General features: G+C 46.7%; 1 protein-coding gene across 6 annotated transcripts in view; it reads left to right on the top strand.

The window, feature by feature from the left end:
• CLCN4 (chloride voltage-gated channel 4) overlaps window positions 1–20,659 on the top strand; it is a 76,361-nt gene that overhangs the window by 41,107 nt on the left and 14,595 nt on the right. For 5 of the 6 annotated variants that reach the window (XM_055565115.1, XM_055565116.1, XM_055565114.1 and 2 more), the window contains 7 exons: window positions 1,884–2,071; window positions 5,211–5,333; window positions 10,840–11,046; window positions 11,147–11,227; window positions 12,301–12,846; window positions 14,275–14,461; window positions 15,548–15,946. In XM_055565115.1, the coding sequence (XP_055421090.1) occupies window positions 1,884–2,071; window positions 5,211–5,333; window positions 10,840–11,046; window positions 11,147–11,227; window positions 12,301–12,846; window positions 14,275–14,461; window positions 15,548–15,946 (1,731 nt within the window). Of the gene's footprint in view, window positions 1–1,883; window positions 2,072–5,210; window positions 5,334–10,839; window positions 11,047–11,146; window positions 11,228–12,300; window positions 12,847–14,274; window positions 14,462–15,547; window positions 15,947–19,130; window positions 19,581–20,659 lie in introns of those variants that run through there. The other variant, XM_055565119.1, reaches the window with a different exon arrangement.

The raw sequence follows: 20,659 nt of genomic DNA on the forward strand, positions 1-20,659 counted from the left end.
GGTCAGATGGCGACCCTTGGTCTACCTTTTGAGGACCTGTTCTCCGGCACCATTGTGGGGGATGGCCACCCCTGGAGCACACTGTATTCTTCTCTCCATCACTTACACCTGTTGTCAGAGCCCCTCACTTCGTGGTTTAGCCGCTAAGTCATGTCCAACTCTTGTGACCCCATGGACTGTAGCCCTCCACGCTTCTCTATCCATGGGATTTTCCAGGCAAGAATACTGGAGTGGATTGTCATTTCCTTCTCCAGGGAATCTTCCCAACCCAGGAATCGGACCTGGGTCTCCTGCACTGCAGGCAGATTCTTTACCAACTGAGCTACAAGGGAAGCCCCCTTACTTACTTATTTAGTGTAGTGTCTTTCTCCCTGCATGAGGTATGATTCCGTGAAGGCAGGGACCTGAGTTTGCTTTGTTCAGTGCTGTGCCCCAGGGTGTAGAGCTTACTTCCATAGTAAGGTGCTCAGTAAGTAGCCCTTGAGTGAATGGATGGACCTGAGTTTTCTGATTTTCATTTATTTGTTGCTCTCATTCATTCAACCTGATATATAGTTCCAGCTGTACACCTGGCATGCATACAACAGTGGACAAGGCTGGGTGCCCTTGCCCACTTAAAGAGGACACAGGGTCTGGATGCCTTGCCTGATTCCCACGGTGACACACAAACCAGACAAGAGACTGTCTTCCTGCCCCACTTATAGACTAGTTGGAGTGTGTGTGTGTATGTATGTATACACACACACATATAAATATAGTCATATCAGGATGTGATAAGTATGGGGATGGCAGGATGTCTGGGAAATATACTTAGCTCAGACTTAGGAAATCAGGGAGGGCTTCCTGAAGGAGGTGATAGAAATGTCAGGATCTGGAAGATAAATAGGAGCTTGTCCGGTTGGGGGAGGGCAGCACTGTCTGAGGAAGTGCAGAGAGGAGGGCCTGGTGTGCTCAGGGGCATGGCGTGGGCAGCGTGTGGGGTTAGTGGTAGAGAGAGAGGAGCCTGGAGAGAAGCTCGGAGACTGAGGAAAGAGCCTGTGTGCTGCTGAGGATTTGGGCGGTACTGGAAAGAACAGTGGGTGACTGCTGATGCAACAGGAGAGTGGCAGGGCCAGGGGGCCTTTTGTTGGTGTGTGGTTGCCTTTGGTGTTGATGCTGGCAGGGAAATAATATTGTAGTAAAGGCTAGTAAAAGTTTGAAAACTTCGGTAGCTTGAGAGTATTCTCTGCCTTCGCAAAGGACTGGAATGGATTACTCTAGTAAGATGGCCTTCTGTGACCCACTGCACACTCTATTTTATCCCACTTCTATTGGCCTTTAGAGTAGTTGTTTACTTAAATCACTCCTCAGTCCTTCAACCAAAATGTAAAAATTCAGAAGATTCTAATAAGTGACATTTTTCAAGTTGGGTTCCATTTGGATATAAAACTTGATTGAAATGATGAGGCTGTCATAGTTGATTTCTCTCCATTTTGTCTGAATTGTCTTTTCTGGAGAGATAGGTTTGTGATTCCAGCATCCTGCCCTGGAAGTTGCTGAGGGGGTTCCATCTTTTATTGGGTGTTGGTACCCTAGTTCCAAAACTTAGAAGGGCTGGGTTCTGAAAGCCCCAGGGGGTTGCAGTGAACTCTGCCCTGCAGGTCTCTCCCTCCTGTGTGATCGAAGCCCCCCAAGGACTGTATATCATTGGCCTTTGTGTCTCAGTGGGCTGGGTGCCACCTTTGCCACACCATGGGCCCTGCCATATGCTCAGGTGACCTCAAGGCTGCTGAAAGAGGCTGCTGGGGCATGTGGCAACCCAGGACGTGGGCATCTCTGCCTGCCCTCCATGCTGCCTGGGTCCCGCCAGCTTCTGTCTCAGTGGCTCTTGCTGCTTCTTCCAGGCACTCTGGCCGGGGTCATCGATCTCGCTGTCGACTGGATGACCGACCTGAAAGAGGGCATCTGCCTGTCCGCCTTCTGGTATAGCCATGAGCAGTGCTGCTGGACTTCCAATGAGACCACTTTTGAGGACAGGGACAAGTGTCCCCTGTGGCAGAAGTGGTCAGAGCTGCTGGTGAATCAGTCGGAGGTGAGTGCGTGGGTGTGTCCTGGCTGGGAGTCCCCTGGCTGGTGTTGGGGAATGTCTATACACTCACCTTCTGCTCTGACCTTCATCTGTGGCTAATATGAGTGCCACTTCCCACTCAGCTTTTTTTCTAGTTCTAGGGTTCAAACTTCAATTGGAAAGTCCTTCCCCACTATTGCATGTGTACAACGTATGTAGTTTTTTTGTTTTGTTTTGTTTGTTTGTTTTTAATTTTATTTTATTTTTAAACTTTACATAATTGTATTAGTTTTGCCAAATATCAAAATGAATCCGCCACAGGTATACATGTGTTCCCCATCCTGAACCCTCCTCCCTCCTCCCTCCCCACACCATCCCTCTGGGTCGTCCCAGTGCACCAGCCCCAAGCATCCAGTATCGTGCATCGAACCTGGACTGGCAACTCGTTTCATACATGATATTTTACATGTTTCAATGCCATTCTCCCAAATCTTCCCACCCTCTCCCTCTCCCACAGAGTCCATAAGACTGTTCTATACATCAGTGTCTCTTTTGCTGTCTCGTACACAGGGTACGTATGTAGTTTTTAAAACCTGGTATTTGGTTTTATTTTTCTTACCAAGAGTGGTCTTTTGATCATGCTAAAGAAATAAGAGTTGATTTTTATTACTTCTAACTGAGGAGAAAAGATATTGTTTTAGAAAAATGGCTTTAGTGAATGTAATTCATATTCCAGAGGATATTCTATGTGCATATATTAATCTGTGTAATAAATATTAATATTAATGAATTAATATTCATTAACACAAATATGCTAATATTCTTTTAGAATATTCACACATTTGTGCCACCATCACCCTGATCTAATTTTAGAACATTTTTATCACCCCCAAAGAAACCTTGTACCTGTCAGCAGTCACTCCCCATTTCCCCCCAAATCTGCCAGCTCTGGGCAACCACTAATCTGCTTTCTATCTCTGCAGATTTGCCTATTCTGGACTTTTCTTATAAATGGAGTATACAATCCATGGACATTTGTGTCTGGCTTCATTCACTTAGCATAATGTTTTCCAGGTTCATTTGTGTCATACCGTAAATTGGGACTTCATTCCTTTTCATGGCCAAATAACGCCATTGTCTGCATACAGCACGTGTCATTTCTCCACTCAATAGCTGAGGAACATGTGATGCTTCCACTTTTGTGCTTTTATGAATGACTTTGCTTTGAAAGCTTATCTACAGGTTTTTGTGTGGACGTATGTTTTCATTGCTTTGGGGTCCATACCTAGAGGGGAATTCCTGGGTCACATGGCAACCCTATATTTAACCTTTTGAGGAGCTGCCAGTCTTCCAAAGTGGCTGCACCTTTTTACGTTCCAGCAGCAGCGTATGTGGGTTCCAGCTTTCCCACGTCCTCACCGACCCCAGTTGTTAACCTGGTTTGGATCGTAGCCCTCCTAGCAGATGAGAAGTGCCGTCTCCCTGTGGAGACAGTTATCATCTTCCAATGAACACATCAGAGAGGATGTTTGTGGGCCTTCTGCATTGGGAATATCCCAGCCTAGGGCTGTAGCAGTGAAGCACAGACCAGGCTCTTGCCTTCATGGCTTTCTGACTTTCAGATCTGCACAAATCTTTGTCCAGGAAAAGGGTTAATTTCTAACTGAGTTCAGTGGTTACCACAGTGACTAAGGGTCATCGACAGATCAGAAACCCAGGTGATAGGGAGCTAGGTTGCCGGGATTCACGTTAGGGTACTGTGAGGACCGTTCACCATATAACTGTTCTTGGAAGATACATATTCTCCTCCTCGCTCCCCCATTCTCCTTTGCCCGGTTGATTTACCTCTGTTGAAGACTTCTGGAATGCACTTTGCCATTTTGCTCAATCTTTCTCAGTGGAGTTGAAAATGAATTCTGTCAAATCTCAGAAATTGACGGGCTCTTGAAATTTCACACATCCTCAGTGCTCTCCATCACTTGCAAAAATAGATTCTCACTCGGATGGATGGAGGTGGGCAGGCTGAATTGGCTGGCTGCCATGTTTGGTTTCTTCGCTCCTACTTTGGGGGGAACTATGGCCATCCAGCTTCTCGACCATCTCCAAGATTTATACTTGGATTCAAAGAATTACTGTTAGCCAGGGTGAGATGTTATTTTTAGTCACAGAAAAGTCCATTTTTCTCCGGGTGAAATGTATTCCTGATTTCTCACCACAGCAGGTGTGAATATCTCTGGTTGTTAAGGCTAGAGCTATCTCCTGGAGCGTGTTTTTGTGTTTTACAGGCGCACGTGTGGCTGTTTCAGTGGCCTGGCTTAGAGGCACCCTGGCTTTTCCTGCTCATCATGTGACAGATCCAGATGGTGGCAAGAAGCTGAGGCCTTGAGAATTGTAGTCTCTGCCCAGCACACCAGGTCCTCAGCCTCAAAGACCCCAGACTGTGTTATTGGTTCAGAAGGTGTTCCCCACACATAAGATTATTTGGAATATTGGAGCAGCGCCTGAGACTGCATTTCCATTCCACGCCAGGTGATACTGCCGGTCCAGGGGCCACATCTGAGTAGCAGTATTCTAAAATGCAGTTCCCCCAGACAGGACAAGAGTTTAGGGGAGAATGGATACATGTATATGTATGGCTGAATCCCTTCTCTGCCCACCTGAAACTGTCACAACATTGTTAATAGGCTATACCTCAATACAAAATAAAAAGTTTTAAAAAGGCAATTCACACACTTCCTCTTTGGTTTTAATTGCAGCGTGGGTTTGGCCTTCACCAAAGCAAAGAGGCTGATCCACCGCAGACGAGACCAAACAAACTTTCTGGGGGCTCGAAGGCAGAATTTTCTGTTACATGCCTTTTATTAACTCAAGCGCACAGGGCGATTCAAACCAAGCCTCATTCACAGTTTCCAGGACTGCTGAGGTGTCACCTGGTGGAAGATGTGTGTACACAGCTCCCGGAAAAGCAGCTGGTGCTGTGTCTGTGTGAACCGCTGTAGCAATAGCAACAGCTGATAAAACTAACCTGCCTCTTTGTTGACACAGGACCAGGCGAGAAGCTGCCCAGTCAGGTCAGAGGGTCTTCTCTCATTCTAGAGGGGTAGGCATGTTGCTTGGGTCTGCAATGGCTCACGTGTCTTTTCTTGTTCTGTGTCTTGTCTAGGGTGCCAGTGCTTACATTCTGAATTACCTAATGTACATCCTGTGGGCATTGCTGTTTGCATTTCTGGCTGTCTCCCTGGTACGAGTATTTGCACCATATGCCTGTGGCTCTGGTATACCCGAGGTGAGTGGGGGCTGGCTTTTTGTGCCAATTATTAGAAGAGCAAGCACTTACGTGGCACTTACGCGCTAAGCATGGTTCCCGGCATTGGACATCTGTTTACTCATTCATTCTCGCAGAGAGCCTATGAGGTCGGTACTCTTATTCTTCATTTGATGGTTGGGGAAAGTGAAGTACAGAGAGGTTAAGTAACTTGTCCAAGGTCACTAAGCTGGTCAGCTGGGAGTCGAACCCAGCTGTCTGGCTTCAGGATTTATGCTCTGTTTATTCTCAGATGCTTCAATTCTTGTCTTTGCATACCAGGCAGAAGTCTTAAAGCCTGTGGAACCGGAGATTAACCACACACACAGACACGGTCCTATGGTAACCCTTAAGTGCATTTAGGGCTTCCTAGGTGGTGCAGTGGTGAACGATCTGCCTGCCAATGCAGGAGACTCAGGTTCGATCCCTGGGTCTGGAAGATCCCCTGGAGGAGGGCATGGCAACCCACTCCAGTATTCTTGCCTGGAGAATCCCAAGGGCAGAGGAACCTGGAAGGCTATAGTCCATGGGGTCACACAGAGTTGGACATGACTGAGCAACTGAGCATGCACGTATGCAAGTACATCAATGATAAGATGTGAAAGGGGAACAGTGGAAGTTTGGTGTTCAGAAAGTTTATTTATTAAACTCCCTTGCCACATTTTTGCTCTGCTTGTGAGAGGATAATAGCAATCTTTAAAAACTAAATTCCATGTTCACTACATGTGCTGTGAATGCACCCGTGTGAGTTTAGAGTTCTTATAAATATTTTCAGCTCTTTCTGGTAACCAGAGCATGAGGGAAGTGACTTCATCGATCAGGAAGAATGCCCGGGACTAAACTTCAAACCACTGAGGATCTGCTGGGTTCAAAAAACCATAATTGAGCGAATTCCCGAAAAACCCAGACAGTGCAGCTTTGAGCCAGAAATCATTTTTAAAGTTCTTAGACGATCACTCTAATCACTGCTGTTGCATTCTCCTTCAAGTTGGTGCTTCAGCAGCTCCCATAGACAGTGGAGATGCTGAGTTTCTAAAGATGTGAGCGGTCATGGCAGCGAGCCCACGCTCTGGGGCAGCACTGCCAACAGCACTGCTGGCCCGGGCGGTTCATGGGAAGGGCTGGGGTAATTCAAGGATCGCTGAAAGGAAAGCTCAGCGTTATCTTGTTCCAGGAAAAGATGTTTTAAGAAGGCGATTTCATGCTGAATTGTGGATAGTTTATATTAACACGTTGCTGGAGGAACCTAAACAATAAGCTGGGTTTGCACCATACTTGCTCCGTACAGCCAGTGCTGCTGTAATGCGCTGTGTGTGCACTCAGTTGTGGCTGACTCTTTGTGGCCCCGTGAACTGTAGCCCGCCAGGTTCCTCTGACCTTGGGATTCTCCAGGCAAGAATACCGGAGTGGGTTTGCCTTTTCCTTCTCCAGGGGATCTTCCCCACCCAGGGATTGAACTCATGTCTCCACTGAGCCACCTGGGAAATTCCTAATGTACCATATGCATGCCAAGTCAAGGGTGATGTGAAACTGCATCACCAAAACCACAGAGCTTGTTGGGAAGATGGAGTTAGGGGCACAGTGCCCAGAAACCTCATTGGTGGCACATAAAAAAGATGGGAACCACATAGAACCAGTAGCACAGTTTGACACATGTTAAATGGTTAAGGAATGTATGAATACCACCCTAGTGCGCGTGCAAACTGGGAGTTGTCTGAGACGTGTGCTTGTGTGTTGGCTCAGTTTGGCGGCTGCAGTTTTCCGTCTTGTGTTTCTCTCAGAGGAAATCGTGCAGAAACAGACGCGAAATTGGCATCATGCTCAAGTTCTGCCCCGACGCATGAATCACATTGGAACAAATTTGTGTTTTCCAAACAAGTGTCTGGGCAGAACTGACTGCATTTTATTGGATATTGAGACAAAGAGAACAGATTATTGTTGGCATCTTAGTTTCTGATCCCAGTGCCCAGCAACAGGTGCTTTTGGACTCAAGCCGCCTGTAAAAATAAGGAGGTGGGTAGTGGGGAGTTGGTGGGAAATTGAAGGCAGCAATAAAAGGTGTTGCGAGTGGGGATACCATCTTCCTCTTCCAAGAACCAGAGATGCATGGCCCAGCTCATAGACACGGAACTCTGTGTGGGAGGGCGTCTGGTGGACCTGGTGCTCATCCACAGATGGCGTCTTCATTTATGACAGCTGAACCCAAAATGAGTCAAATACCAAGTTCAGCATTGTTTCCTGTGTGACAAAGTGCAAGGAACACATTGATGTGAATAAAGTTCAAAAAAGTGATATCAAGTGGAAAAAGTAAGTTAGAGAAGAATATATGAAGTATGGTTCCATTTCTGTAGAGTCTCTAAAACAGCCTATATGAAACAAGCATACTGTTTAGTCATACCCAGATGTGCTAAAGCTCGCAAGAAAGGCAAGGAAATGATTGGAAGAGTCCACTGAGAAAGCAAAGACAAGGTGTTCACAGGTTCCTGCTCTTCTGTCCTAAACTTGGAAGTGGGTACATGATAGTAGGTACATGAATATTTTTTCAGCTGTATATAATATGTAACAGATTCATGTCTCTATTTATAAAAGAGTTCACAATAATCTTTTCAAGTGTCAGGAACCCAATGGAGATTTTATAATTGAAGTTTAGTTATTATGACTCAGTAGTAGCAGATTTTCATTGTTATTATAGTAGAGCTAGAAATTCCTAACACTTACCCCAGTTCTTGGAGGAAAGGAGCAGAGTAAAAAGTAAATGCAAAGAAATCATTCATGGGTACGAATAAAATCCTTCCAGTCAAAACCCAACTAACTATGCAACCAACTCCACTCAGTTTGAGATACCGAGCTGATCTTCATTTCGGCAAAGACACTAAATGAGCTTTTTAGAAAATATACTTCCCATCATAGGAGGTGATCTGGGGTGCAGTGGTCAGTGGTTAAGAATCCACCTTGCAGTGCAGGAGATGCAGGTCCCGACCCTTGGGTCGGGAAGATCTCCTGGAGGAGGAAATGGTAACCCACTCCAGTATTCTTGCCTGGAGAATCCCATGGACAGAGGAGCCTGGCGGGCCACAGTCTGTGGAGTCCCAGAGTCAGACACGACTGAGCGACGAAGCACAGCACACAGCACACAGGTTTTAAAGTTGCCATCGTCAAGTCACAAATGTGCTGCAGTGCATTGCCTTAGAGCCCTGCTTGATTCAGTCTCTATTAATTCAAATTAAAGCAAGTGATTAGATTTTGGCATCTGCTGGGAACAAATTTGCCTTCTTTAATCCCTAATTTGATCGTGACAATTTTATTCAGTCGTTTTCGAGAATTATGAAATACCTCTCACATTGTTCAGTTCACCACATGTCATGGCTGGCAATGGCTCAGGTAATTTAGATGCTTGTAATTTTCTAAATGGTATCATGCTCTTCAAGTGTACCCTTGGGCCCAAATCCACATTAACTGACAAAAAATTATAGATAATTTTATTCTAGGAAATACAAAAGGGCAGGATTGTGGCAGGCATAATAAAACATCCCTTAAATAAAGGAATATGGGCTCCCCAGAGCACAGGCTCAAATAAGCCCACTACCACTAGTTAAAGACCAGTTTAACCACTGCTAGTTTGTGTGCCTTTAGTTCAAGTCTAGTTCATCTGATTAGAGAGCTGGAAGACTTCCCTTGTGTTTTCTAGGAAGGAGCTTGGTGAGTTCTTTCAAATAGATGCCCACATGCTTGCTCACTGTTGGTCTTTCTCTTTGAATTAAGAAAAACAGATATCTGTCAGTAATTCCTGAGATGAAAATGGTCCGTTCAAACCCATTGTAAAATTTCCTATATTAGCATTACAGGTGATGAAAAGCCAAAGAGTATTTCAGGACTGCCATTAAATAGTGAGAAATTAGGAAGACTTGTATTGCTCTTCTTAGGATGGGAACAGTGCTTCTCTACCTGGACTGCCTTTTAGAATGGGTTTGGGTGGACTCTGGGAGTTGGTGATGGACAGGGAGGCCTGGCGTGCTGCAATTCATGGGGTTGTAAAGAATCGGACATGATTGAGCGACTGAACTGAACTGAACTGTGGAGTCTGTAAACCCCCTGTGCCCATGATACACCTCAGATCAATTACATCAGATTTCCGGGGGAGGGGATTAACTAGTCCTCCTTGGTTTCTAATTCCCCAGAGGGTGCTGTTGAGCACCAAGCTCAAGAAGGACTGGGATAGCTAGCTATTCAAGAAACTGATTGCTTGGCAGAGCAATGCCCACTAGGAGGCACTTTGATGTTGTATAAACATCCTGACATTGACAAGAGCTGAGATTGTCCCATTATGCATTATACAATGGGAAAATGGATACTGACCACAAATTTCACTGGCTGGCTCACTCTGTGTCTAATGAATCTCTGATTACAGGCTTGTAAATTGCTAGCTAGGCAGTAAACATTCACTTCATTTCAGCCAATTGTGGGAGAGGTTGAAGATAAAATGTTATTTATCCATTGGTGATGCTTCTATATCCAGTGCATGCGTGTATGTTCTGTCATATCCGACTCTTTGTGACTCCATGGACTGTAGCCCAGCAGGCTCCTCTGTCCATGGGATTTTTCAGGCAAGAGTACTGGAGTGGGGTGCCATTTCCTTCTCTAGGGGATCTTCTCCACCCAGGGATCGAACGCACATCTCCTAAGTTGCAGGCAGATTCTTTACCACTAGCGCCACCTGGGAAGTCCAGGCTTTGTGAGTCAAGAGACAAAATTGAGGAACTATCCTCACTCACAGCTAAGTCATGTTCGACTCTGCGATCCCATGGACTGCAGCACACCAGTCTTCCCTGTTCTTCATTGTCTCCCAGAGTTTACTCAAATTCATGTCCATTGATTCAGTGATGTCATCTAACCATCGCTGCCCTCTTCTTTTACCTTGTTTACATATTACATTTAAAAAGATTAAAAGCTTAGGTTTTAAAGATCTTAGCTTGTGGGTCATACAGAAATAGGCTGTGGTCTGGATTTGGCCCACCGGCCATAGTTAGCCAACCGCTATCTAAAGTTCCATTGATATTTTATTGTATTTGCTTTGCAACAAAGCTAGCCAGATGTCTCTTTATCTTGGCCATTTTTCAATAGTCAAAAATAAACAGTTAAAATCAATAGATACAGGTATCTTTTCAACACAGCAGAGGGTAACCTGCATAGGATAAAATGCCATACGTAAAATTAGGCTGATAATTACTTATTCATTCCTTGAATGATCTCATTACTAAGATTTACTATGCAGTGAATTGTCTCGGGGGTTCCATTAATGTATAAAAGTAGGCATTAATATAAATTATAATATCAAATTATAGCTAAATTACCAACAAAAGCAGCCTCTGTTCCATACAATTTAGTGAATCTCAGCTTGAAAGATGCTTCTGGGAAGAGGCAGGTGTTATTTTCCTGGCAGAGGCACTCAGGCGGCTCACTCCCCCACCTTCTCCATCCTATGTTTCAGATAAAGACCATCTTGAGTGGCTTCATCATCAGGGGCTACTTGGGCAAGTGGACCCTGCTGATCAAGACTGTCACACTGGTGCTGGTGGTGTCCTCAGGCCTGAGCCTGGGCAAGGAAGGGCCTCTAGTGCACGTGGCCTGTTGCTGCGGCAACTTCTTCAGCAGCCTTTTCTCCAAGTACAGCAAGAACGAGGGCAAAAGGCGTGAGGTGAGCATGCGCAGAGTGAAGCCCCGCCCTCTCCGGGCTTACCTGCACCTGCTGACTTTCCCGAAAGACCTGGAACTGACAGGACCTCTTTGCCTCACAGGTGTTGTCAGCCGCGGCCGCTGCCGGGGTCTCCGTGGCCTTTGGTGCTCCAATTGGGGGTGTGCTTTTCAGTCTGGAAGAGGTGAGCATGGGCAGTGGGGGGCCCCGTGGTTCTGAGCACTGAGAAACACATGGGGGGTCAGCAAGGCAGGAGGCGTTCTTCTTCAACTCTCTTGAGGACTGGATCCACAGGAGGGTTGAGAGATTCCTACAACTCATGAAGGAGCCACAGTATTCTCTGTGAAATACCTTTTTTTTAAGTCTTGTTTTAAAAATTGCCAGTGTGATTTTGAGGGGGCGGGGTGGAGATTTGGTCTCCTGTCTCTTCCATAAACAATGTAGTGAATAAACAATTTTTATTTTTTTGCCACCAGAATGGATCTAGTCCAGTGCTCGGCCCATGTTGTGTGTCAAGAGCCAGATAGTAAATACTTAAGGCTTTGCATGTCTCGGCGCCTGGTCCCAGCCATTGATCTTGGCCCTTGTAGCTTGGGGGGTGCAGCAGACCACATGCACGTGCGCCGCCTGGCTGTCTTCCAAAAAGACCTTCCTTATGAATGTTGAAGTTTGAATTTTCTATCATTGTCACCAGATATTGTCCTCGTTTTGAATATTTCACGTCTCAAAATATTCTTTTCTCCCCAAAAAGTATAGTTGATTTACAATGATGTATAAATGTCTGCTGTATAGCACCATGATTCAGTTACATATATATAGATTCTTTTTCTCCCTGAACCATTTAAAAGTGTAAAAACCATTCTTAACTCGTGTGCCCTCCAGATACATCTGCTGAGCCAGGAGTTTCAACCCAGCCTCTGTTGTCTGAAGAATCAAATCAGAGGTTGATTTTCTTTTAGGAGGCTCTCTCTGTCATAAACAGAATTATGATACAGTGTTCTCATTTCTCTTATAAAATAGCTCAAATGCACCTTAAATGGTATCTGTTCCAATTTTAGACAGAGTCCTTTAAAATATCTTTGTTCATGTGTTTGGGCCTTATTTACACCACTGATTGAGGAAGTAAGTTCCTCCCATTTTTGATTTGAGCGTGACTTTCATGGCAAATGCCAGCAGGGGGCTGCTGATCAGTGGGTCTGGGGCCCTGGGGCAGCTCTTTTGTCTACCAGTCTCTTATTTTTCACTCGTTGGTCGCAGGTCAGCTACTACTTTCCCTTAAAGACCCTGTGGCGGTCCTTTTTTGCGGCCCTGGTGGCAGCCTTCACACTGCGATCCATCAATCCATTCGGGAACAGCCGCCTCGTCCTCTTCTACGTGGAGTATCACACGCCCTGGTACATGGCTGAGCTCTTCCCCTTCATCCTACTTGGGGTCTTCGGGGGCTTGTGGGGGACCCTCTTCATCCGCTGCAACATCGCCTGGTGCCGGAGGCGCAAGACCACCAAGCTGGGGAAGTACCCAGTGTTGGAGGTCATCGCGGTGACTGCCATCACCGCCATTGTTGCCTACCCCAACCCCTACACACGCCGCAGCACAAGCGAGCTCATTTCCGAGCTCTTCAATGATTGCGGGGCCCTTGAGTCCTCCCAGCTGTGTGACTACATCAACGACCCCAACATGACGCGGCCCGTGGATGACATCCCCGACCGGCCAGCCGGGGTTGGGGTTTACACGGCCATCTGGCAGCTGGCCCTGGCGTTGATCTTCAAGATCATCATTACCATATTCACCTTTGGCATGAAGGTCAGTGAAGGGGAGGGAAGGTACCAGTGGTGGGGGGCAACCCTGTCCTTCTGAAGATGGGACCCCAGAATCCAATCATGCCAGGAGAAAGGGGGAGCTGAGCTTTGCTGAATGGTCTCAGGTGCCGGCCACTTGACATTCTTTCAACAAACAAAAAAACAACGCTTTTGATAAACAGTAAGCCTATGGAGTAGAGATTTTTTAACCCCATTTTATAAGTGAAGAAGCTAAGGCTCATAGTGTATCAGTCATACGGAGATGTGTACAGCTTGGTGAATATTCACAAAATACACTTGTGTGACCAGCACCTCAGACCAGGAGCAGAACACTGGGAACCTTCCAGAATTCAATTCTGTTCCACGGCAGTTGTTTTTGTGGTATTTCTATGAATTGTTTCTTTTTAAGAAAGTCTTGAGAAGCTGTGTACTTGGGTGCAGTGGTCAAACACAAACCTGAATTTTTGCCTTGAGAACAAGGAAGGATAGACATTATTAAACAGGTGACTGTCTGTGATGCAGAGGGATTTATTTTCATTCTGGCGCCTGCTGGGAGAAGTCTGCTTTGAAGTCACAGGGGATTAGATGAAGGGGGGTGGGGATAAGAGATGTTCAAGGAATAATTTCCTCAGGAATGTCACACACTCTTGAAACTACACCGGAGGATCCAAACTTAACTTGAATTTGGTTAAAGACCCACTTCCATCCTCAGATTCATGACAATCGGCCAGGAAGGGGTTGCAGTTCATACATGCAGCTGCCAGTCACAATTGGCAGCCATGTGCAGTTTCTGTGAACAGAGTCAAGTCTGTTCTGTACTACATGTCCGATGACTAGAGAGATGAACATGTATTCTCTCAGCAAAATACAAAACGCGCTATTACTGAGGCCTTTCGGTTTATATAGTTTCTCTGACAGGTGTTTGGCTGCTGTATTTTCAAGAGGGCAGTAAGTCCATGACAAGGTTTTTGGAAGATGCAAGGCAGGTCCACTGATGTTTTTAGCTTCTTTATTTGACCTGTGAACAGTTGAAGGCCTTGCTTTTCCATTGTCATGCTGTGGTGTGACATTTAATTTTAAAAGCTGATCTGAATGATGGGTGAGGGGAGAGAGAGTGGTGAGTATCTGAAGTGACAGATGCGCACTTTGAATGTTATTTGCAGTGGGGCTTATCATCTTTTAATCCACAGCAGGGAAACCAGGCCAGCTTTTGAAGGCAAGGAAATGAAAGTGTAAAATTGCATTCTCTCCAAGTCACAGTAGATCACTGGTCCACGGTTTCCCAGTTGACCCATATTTTGAAGCGTTGCCTTGCCTTTGAAGACTGAAGGAAGACACCAGCTTGTTGAGGGAGGCCAAGTTTCCTGGGGGTGTGTGGCGGCGGGAATGGGGACCCCTTCCCTCATGCATCTTTCTCCTGTGCTCCCTGCAGATCCCGTCCGGCCTCTTCATCCCCAGCATGGCTGTGGGGGCCATGGCGGGCAGGATGGTGGGAATCGGTGTGGAGCAGCTGGCTTACCATCACCATGACTGGATCATCTTCAGGAACTGGTGCAGGCCCGGTGCAGACTGTGTCACCCCAGGGCTCTATGCCATGGTGGGGGCTGCAGCTTGCCTAGGTACTGTGTGGGCGTGGGTGTGTGTGTGGGCGTGGGTGTGTGTGTGTGAGAGAGATGTGAGTAGCCCGGGGCTTTTCTTTGCTCAGTTATCCAGGGACCCAGGCTGATGGGATCTCTGCCATCTTGCCACTGTACCATCTAAAATAGTGTGTAGGCAGCAGGGGGCTGCTCAATATCCTAGAATCTGTGGGACAAACCCTCCCCCAGCCCCACCCCAGTGAAGGAAGAATGACCCGGCTCCAGCTGTTCCTCATTGCAAGATCAGGAGTTAATGTGGATTCTTCCTTTGAATACCAAGGGACACAAGGGTGGGTGCATCTCCTGTCTGTTGTTTGTCATCATTTAACCGCTCAGTTGTGCTTGACTCTTGGGACCCCGTGGACTGTAGCCCACCAGACTCCTCCGTCCATGGGATTTTCCAGGCAGGAGGACTGGAGTGGGGTGTCCTTTCCTACTCCAGGCCATCTTCCTGACCGAGGGATTGAACCCACGTCCCCTGCATTGGCAGGTGGCTTCTCTACTACTGAGCCACTTGGAACATGGCTGCCTATAGCCTTTAGAAATGTCTACCATTTCCAGCTTGAGGGGTTCGGGAAAAGAGCCACATGTACTGAGACAGAAACCTGCAGAGCCCATATAGGATCCACTCACCAAAATGCAAAGGGTGTGAAAGTGAAAGTGAAGTCACTCGGTCGTGTCCAATTCTTTGTGACCCCGTGGACTGTATCCCACCAGGCTCCTCCATCCATGGGATTTTCCAGGCAAGAGTACTGGAGTGGGTTGCCATTTCCTTCTCCAGGGGATCTTCCCAACCAAGGGATCAAACCTGGGTCTCCCGCATTGCAGGCAGAGGGTGTGGTCCTGGGTAAATAGACAGCTCACTGTCATTCACAGGAGGAGACCCAGACAGATGGGACTTATGGTGCTGATGCGAGGCTGTGTTTACCGAGGTCCGAGCATGGGCACCGTGTAGGACCATTCTTGTAGAACAAGGGCCAGGAGGACGGAGCCAGCTTGTCGGTCTCCACAGTTTGTGTCCAGGTGTGGAGTGGAGTCCTGCGATTCCCTTCCTCTCTTGTGTTGCAGGTGGTGTTACCAGGATGACGGTGTCATTGGTGGTCATCATGTTCGAATTGACAGGAGGCCTCGAGTACATCGTACCCCTGATGGCAGCGGCCGTGACCAGCAAGTGGGTGGCCGATGCCTTTGGGAAGGAAGGCATCTACGAGGCCCACATCCACTTGAACGGGTACCCGTTCCTGGATGTGAAGGACGAGTTCACCCACCGCACACTGGCCACTGATGTCATGCGGCCGCGGCGGGGGGAGCCGCCCCTGTCCGTGCTCACCCAGGACAGCATGACTGTCGAGGACGTGGAGACACTCATCAAGGAGACTGACTACAATGGCTTCCCTGTGGTCGTCTCCAGGGACTCAGAGCGCCTCATCGGCTTTGCCCAGAGGAGAGAGCTGATTCTTGCCATAAGTGAGTAAAGCAGGGAGTCTCCAGGAACAAATGTGCCCCCAAATTCTCCAAGAGGTTGGAGAGGGTAGATGAGGGTCAGGGGGCTTCAGGCCAAGCTGAAGGCTTGTTCGTTTCACCTGGGGATCTGGCCAGACTGCAGGAGGTCTGGGGTGGTACCTGCCTGCTAAGTTGCTTCAGTTGTGTCCAACTCTTTGCGACCCCATTGACTATAGCTTTCCGGGTTCCTCTGTCCAGGGATTCTCCAGGCCAGAATACTGGAGTGGGTAGCCTTTCCCTTCTCCAGGGGATCTTCCCACCCCAGGGATCGAACCCACATCTCTTACATCTCCTGCGTTGGCAGGTGGGTTCTTTACCACTAGCGCCACCTGAGACCCTGCATTTCTCCCAAGCTCCCTCTTTTTTTTCGATCAAACTTTAATGAAAAGATCATAAAATAACTATCTCGTCACTGTACATTAGGAGTGCATGCTCTGAATGGAGCAATCAGTGAGCAGCTTTACCACGACACTTGAGGGCTGTGCACCTGTAGCTCTGACCTGAATTTATTCAAACTCTTGTGGGAGGCCAATGGAGTAGGGTGGCTGACAGCAGCAGTGGCCAGTAAGGAGTGCGATCACGGTGTCCCCCTTCCTGGGAAGGGCACCTAGCAGGACACAGTCCCTCAGTTAGTTCCCATTTAATGAAACAGTGAAACCCCATTTTTGTGAATGGGCCAGCGCCCATGGACTTCCTGGGGGCTCACTGACCTAGATGCTGAGTTCTTTGCCTCAGAAACCTCCCTCGGCACCACTCAAGCCCTTCACGTCACTTCATGACGTCATGTCTGGTTCCAGCAGGTCAAGTCACGTGGGTTCCATGTGGGTCAAGTCAGTACTGTGGGATGTTTTTCCTCCTCACAGGCTAACTGGGCGAGCTGTGCCAAGGGGCAGGCTATTCACTTGGGAGAGGAGAGAGGAAATGGTGCCCAGGTGTTTGTTATGTCCCAGAGATGGGCGGCTCAAGCCTGAGGTCCCCTGTCGACCTATGGATGGGCACCTTGAAAGGGGAGCAGGAGGCAGAAGGATTACAAAGACAGGCCTAGGTGTGAGTCTGTGAAGGCCCTGGCAGGGAGCAGCGCTCCCCTCATCCCTGTGGTGGTGCTGCCAGACCTCCTGATGCAGCCGGGGTAAGGAGCCACAGAACGCATCCTCGGTGCGAGGTCAACATGAATGCCCTCCCGCTCAGCATGTTCCTCTGTCTTGCAGTATGCTGGGGGCCCATGGCCTAACTCCCGTGTGCCCTTGATAATTGAACTTCCAGAACGTTTATGAAGTTTGCCTCAGGGACTTTTCCAGGTGCGATGGCAGGAGCACCTCACTGGGAACATACCTTTGCTTATCCCCGCCCTTTGTTAACTATTTCGCAGGCTCTCCATTTGAATTTCTAGAACTTTTTCACGATGTAAAATAGCTTTTAAAATATTTTTAAAGTATCTTCATCAAAGGCTTTATAAAAATAAGTTTAAGCAGGCTATAGTGTCTAATTTTAGCATGTTGCTGAAACATATTTACTTCTTTCCAAAGCAACAATTGATTGTATGTTTTAGACACAAAAGCACATTTGCTTTCTCTTTATTATAGGTCCTGTCACTTAATAGGTAGGTGCCTTTAGGCATGACTATAGCCTTATAAATAATGAAATTTTTAAAAAAAGTTGTATAGTAGGTTGGGTTTGTTTTAAATTAATGTAATCAGCAGCCTTTAAAAAAATTTATTCAATCCCTAAAATCTTTTAAGCAAAGGTTGAAATTTTAAAACTCAAGTAATAAATGTCACAGAATCCATTACCTATTGTGTAGCTGCAGGCACACCTGCTAGGAGACAGCTTACTAATTTTGCTGAAACCCATTACTGTAATCAAGTGGGAAGCAGTAATTGTCATCAACCAGTTCGAGAAGAAATTTCAGCTTGCCAACTGAGTGCTCTCCTAGAAGCTATGTTTGAAGTGTTTGGAGAGGCAGCACACAGTGTAAATAGTACCTATATGCTTTCCATCAGACGGAAAATAGTATGAAAGCTGCTATTTACATGGCTTCTGGGAAGGTAAGGTGTCTTTGGGTGTGAGCAGTCAGAAAAGCTGTTTTCCTTCCAGAAGAGTCCAGTACCCTGGTGGAGTGTTTGTGGAATGAGATGCCCTTTTGTGGATACAGAAAAAGGACCTGAGCGTTGAGCTAATAGGGGCTTCCCAGGTAGCTCAGTGGTAAAGAATCTGCCTGCCAATGCAGGAGATGCAAGTTCGATCCCTGGGTCGGGAAGATCCCCTGGAAGAGGATACGGCAACCCACTCCATTATCCTTGCCTGGAGAATCCCCTTGGACAGAGGAGCCTGGTGGGCTACAGTCCACTGGGTTGCAGAGAGTCTGACTTGATTGAGCTTGAGCACAATTGAGCTAGTAATGATTCCAAGCCAGTTTCCCTTCCAGGGAACTCAGGAGCAGAGATTTTAGATAGATACAAGATAAGAAAAAACTGGTGCATGTGTACTACGTCACTTTAGTTGTGTCCGACTTTTGCAACCCCATGGACTGTGGCCTGCCAGGCTCCTCTGTCCGTGGAGTTCTGCAGGCACGAATACTGGAGTGAGCACTCTGCCCTTCTCCAGGGGATATTTCCAACCCAGGGATCAAACCCAAGTCTCTTATGCCTCTTCATTGACAGGTGGGTTCTTTATCACTGAGGCACCAAGGAAGCCCAGTAGATGAGACAAAGAACATTTTTTTTTCTTACATGTCATGTTTAAAATAGTATATAAGTTGCTCCTATGAAGCTGGGAATGTTGTATTTCCAGTCCATCTCTGGTATGCCAAACCATAGCTGCTGTCTTTGTTGGAGAACAGCTAGTACATGTGGCCCCCTTCACCATCACATACATGTGGGGCAGTATATGGCCCTGGGCAAGGTCCTGGGACATGGGACTTTACTTCTTGGCACTCTTTGCAGTGATGCGGCTCTTGCTGCCTTCAGCAGGCTCAGGCTCTTCTCGTCTTGAATTCTGCAATGAAGTGAGGACAGACCCAGAGAGGACTCCATGGGAAGCCACAAAGATGATTAAAGGGATGGAAAGTTAGAATCATGGGCCAGAGTTAAGGGAACTCTCTTTTTTTTTTTTTTTTTGCCTGGTGGATGATTTGATGATGATTCTCCAGCGTATGGAAGAGGCTTGCTTACAAGGGCTCTCTGTCCAGAACTGAGCACCAAGAAACGTGTCTGATCTGTTGGGTGAGCTCTTTGTCCCTGAAGAGGTTTCTTCCTGGGAGCGCTGTTAATGATGGAAGAGGCCATGGGGAACAGTGGTGTCATCTGCTTCTTTCTGCTGGGGATGAAAACATACGTGCAGAGGGACTTCTCCATGCCTTATAAGCTATATGCATGCTAAGTCTTTCAGTTGTGTCCAGCTCTTTGCGACCCCATGGACTGTAGTCCGCCAGGCTCCTCGGTCCTTGGGATTCTCCAGGCAAGAATATTGGAGTGGGTTGCCATGCCCTCCTCCAGGGGATCCTCTGACCCAGGGATTGAACCAGTGTCTCTTATGTCTCCTGCATTGAGGTGGCAGGTTTTTTTTTTAACTACTGATGCAACCTAGGAAACCCTTATAAGCTATAATTTGTCACAAAATAATCTACTTTTTCTTCTAAATAGTTTTTACTTCTTTTTTTTTTTTTAACCACAACAGCTTTGTACTGACCGCCACTATAGTTGCTTCTAGTTTTCCTTTTTAACCTTTCTTGTTAGTTATGTGTGTTTTATGGAAGCTTTTATTTTTTTAAACTTCAATATCTGGCATCTGCCTAAGCTTTTTTAATATTAAAATTGTTTTAAATTTTGATTTTTTATTGAAGTATAGTTGATTTACCATCTTGTGTTACTTTCCCCTATATAGCAAAGTGATTCAGTTATACATAGATATACATTCATTATTATTCATATTCTTTTCCATTATAGTTTATCGCAGGATATTGAATATACTTCTTTGTGCTCTACAATAGGACCTCATTTATCTGTGGAAGCATTTTTAATGAACAGGATGATAGAGTATTACCTCCCTAAAAATATGATTAGAGTTTCTCAACCATTGACATAGGGGCTGGATCATTCTTTGTTGAGAGGTGCGTACCTTTGAACTGTAGTATTATCCTTGTGCTCTACCCTGAGGGTGGAGGCAGAATTCCTCCCAGTTGAGAACCATTGCTCTGAAGCCATTGCAGTAACTTGTTGAGTAGCTAAGTCATGTCCGACTCTGCAACCCCATGGACTGTAGCACACCAGGCTCCTCTGTCCTCCACTATTTCCTGGAGTTTACTCACATTCATGTCCATTGAGTCAGTGATGGCTATCTAACCATCTCAGTCTTTTAAAATTTCTTGGCCTGTGACAGTTTGTGAAATTCACTTCATCAACACTTTGCTCATTACCCTCCGTGAACCTGACATGATGATCATACTGCTGCTAGCAAGTGCCTTTTTGTGGACTGCAGCTGGGGCCTTTTTGTTCAGCAGCGGAGAGCTCAAGGCTTTCCTCTAATGCCTCCTTTGTGAGATAGACTGTGTTGTGTATGGGAGGCAGAGCCAAGGGCGCTGATGGTCAGTAGACCTACTCACTCATTCATTCGGTTTGAATGATTGACTCATGCATGCATTTGGCAAATATCTGTTTTGTGTCTGCTGTATTCTAGGCA

The sequence above is a fragment of the Bubalus kerabau genome, chromosome X (genome assembly GCF_029407905.1).
Source record: "Bubalus kerabau isolate K-KA32 ecotype Philippines breed swamp buffalo chromosome X, PCC_UOA_SB_1v2, whole genome shotgun sequence".
In the NCBI taxonomy this organism is placed as follows: Eukaryota; Metazoa; Chordata; class Mammalia; order Artiodactyla; family Bovidae; genus Bubalus; species Bubalus kerabau.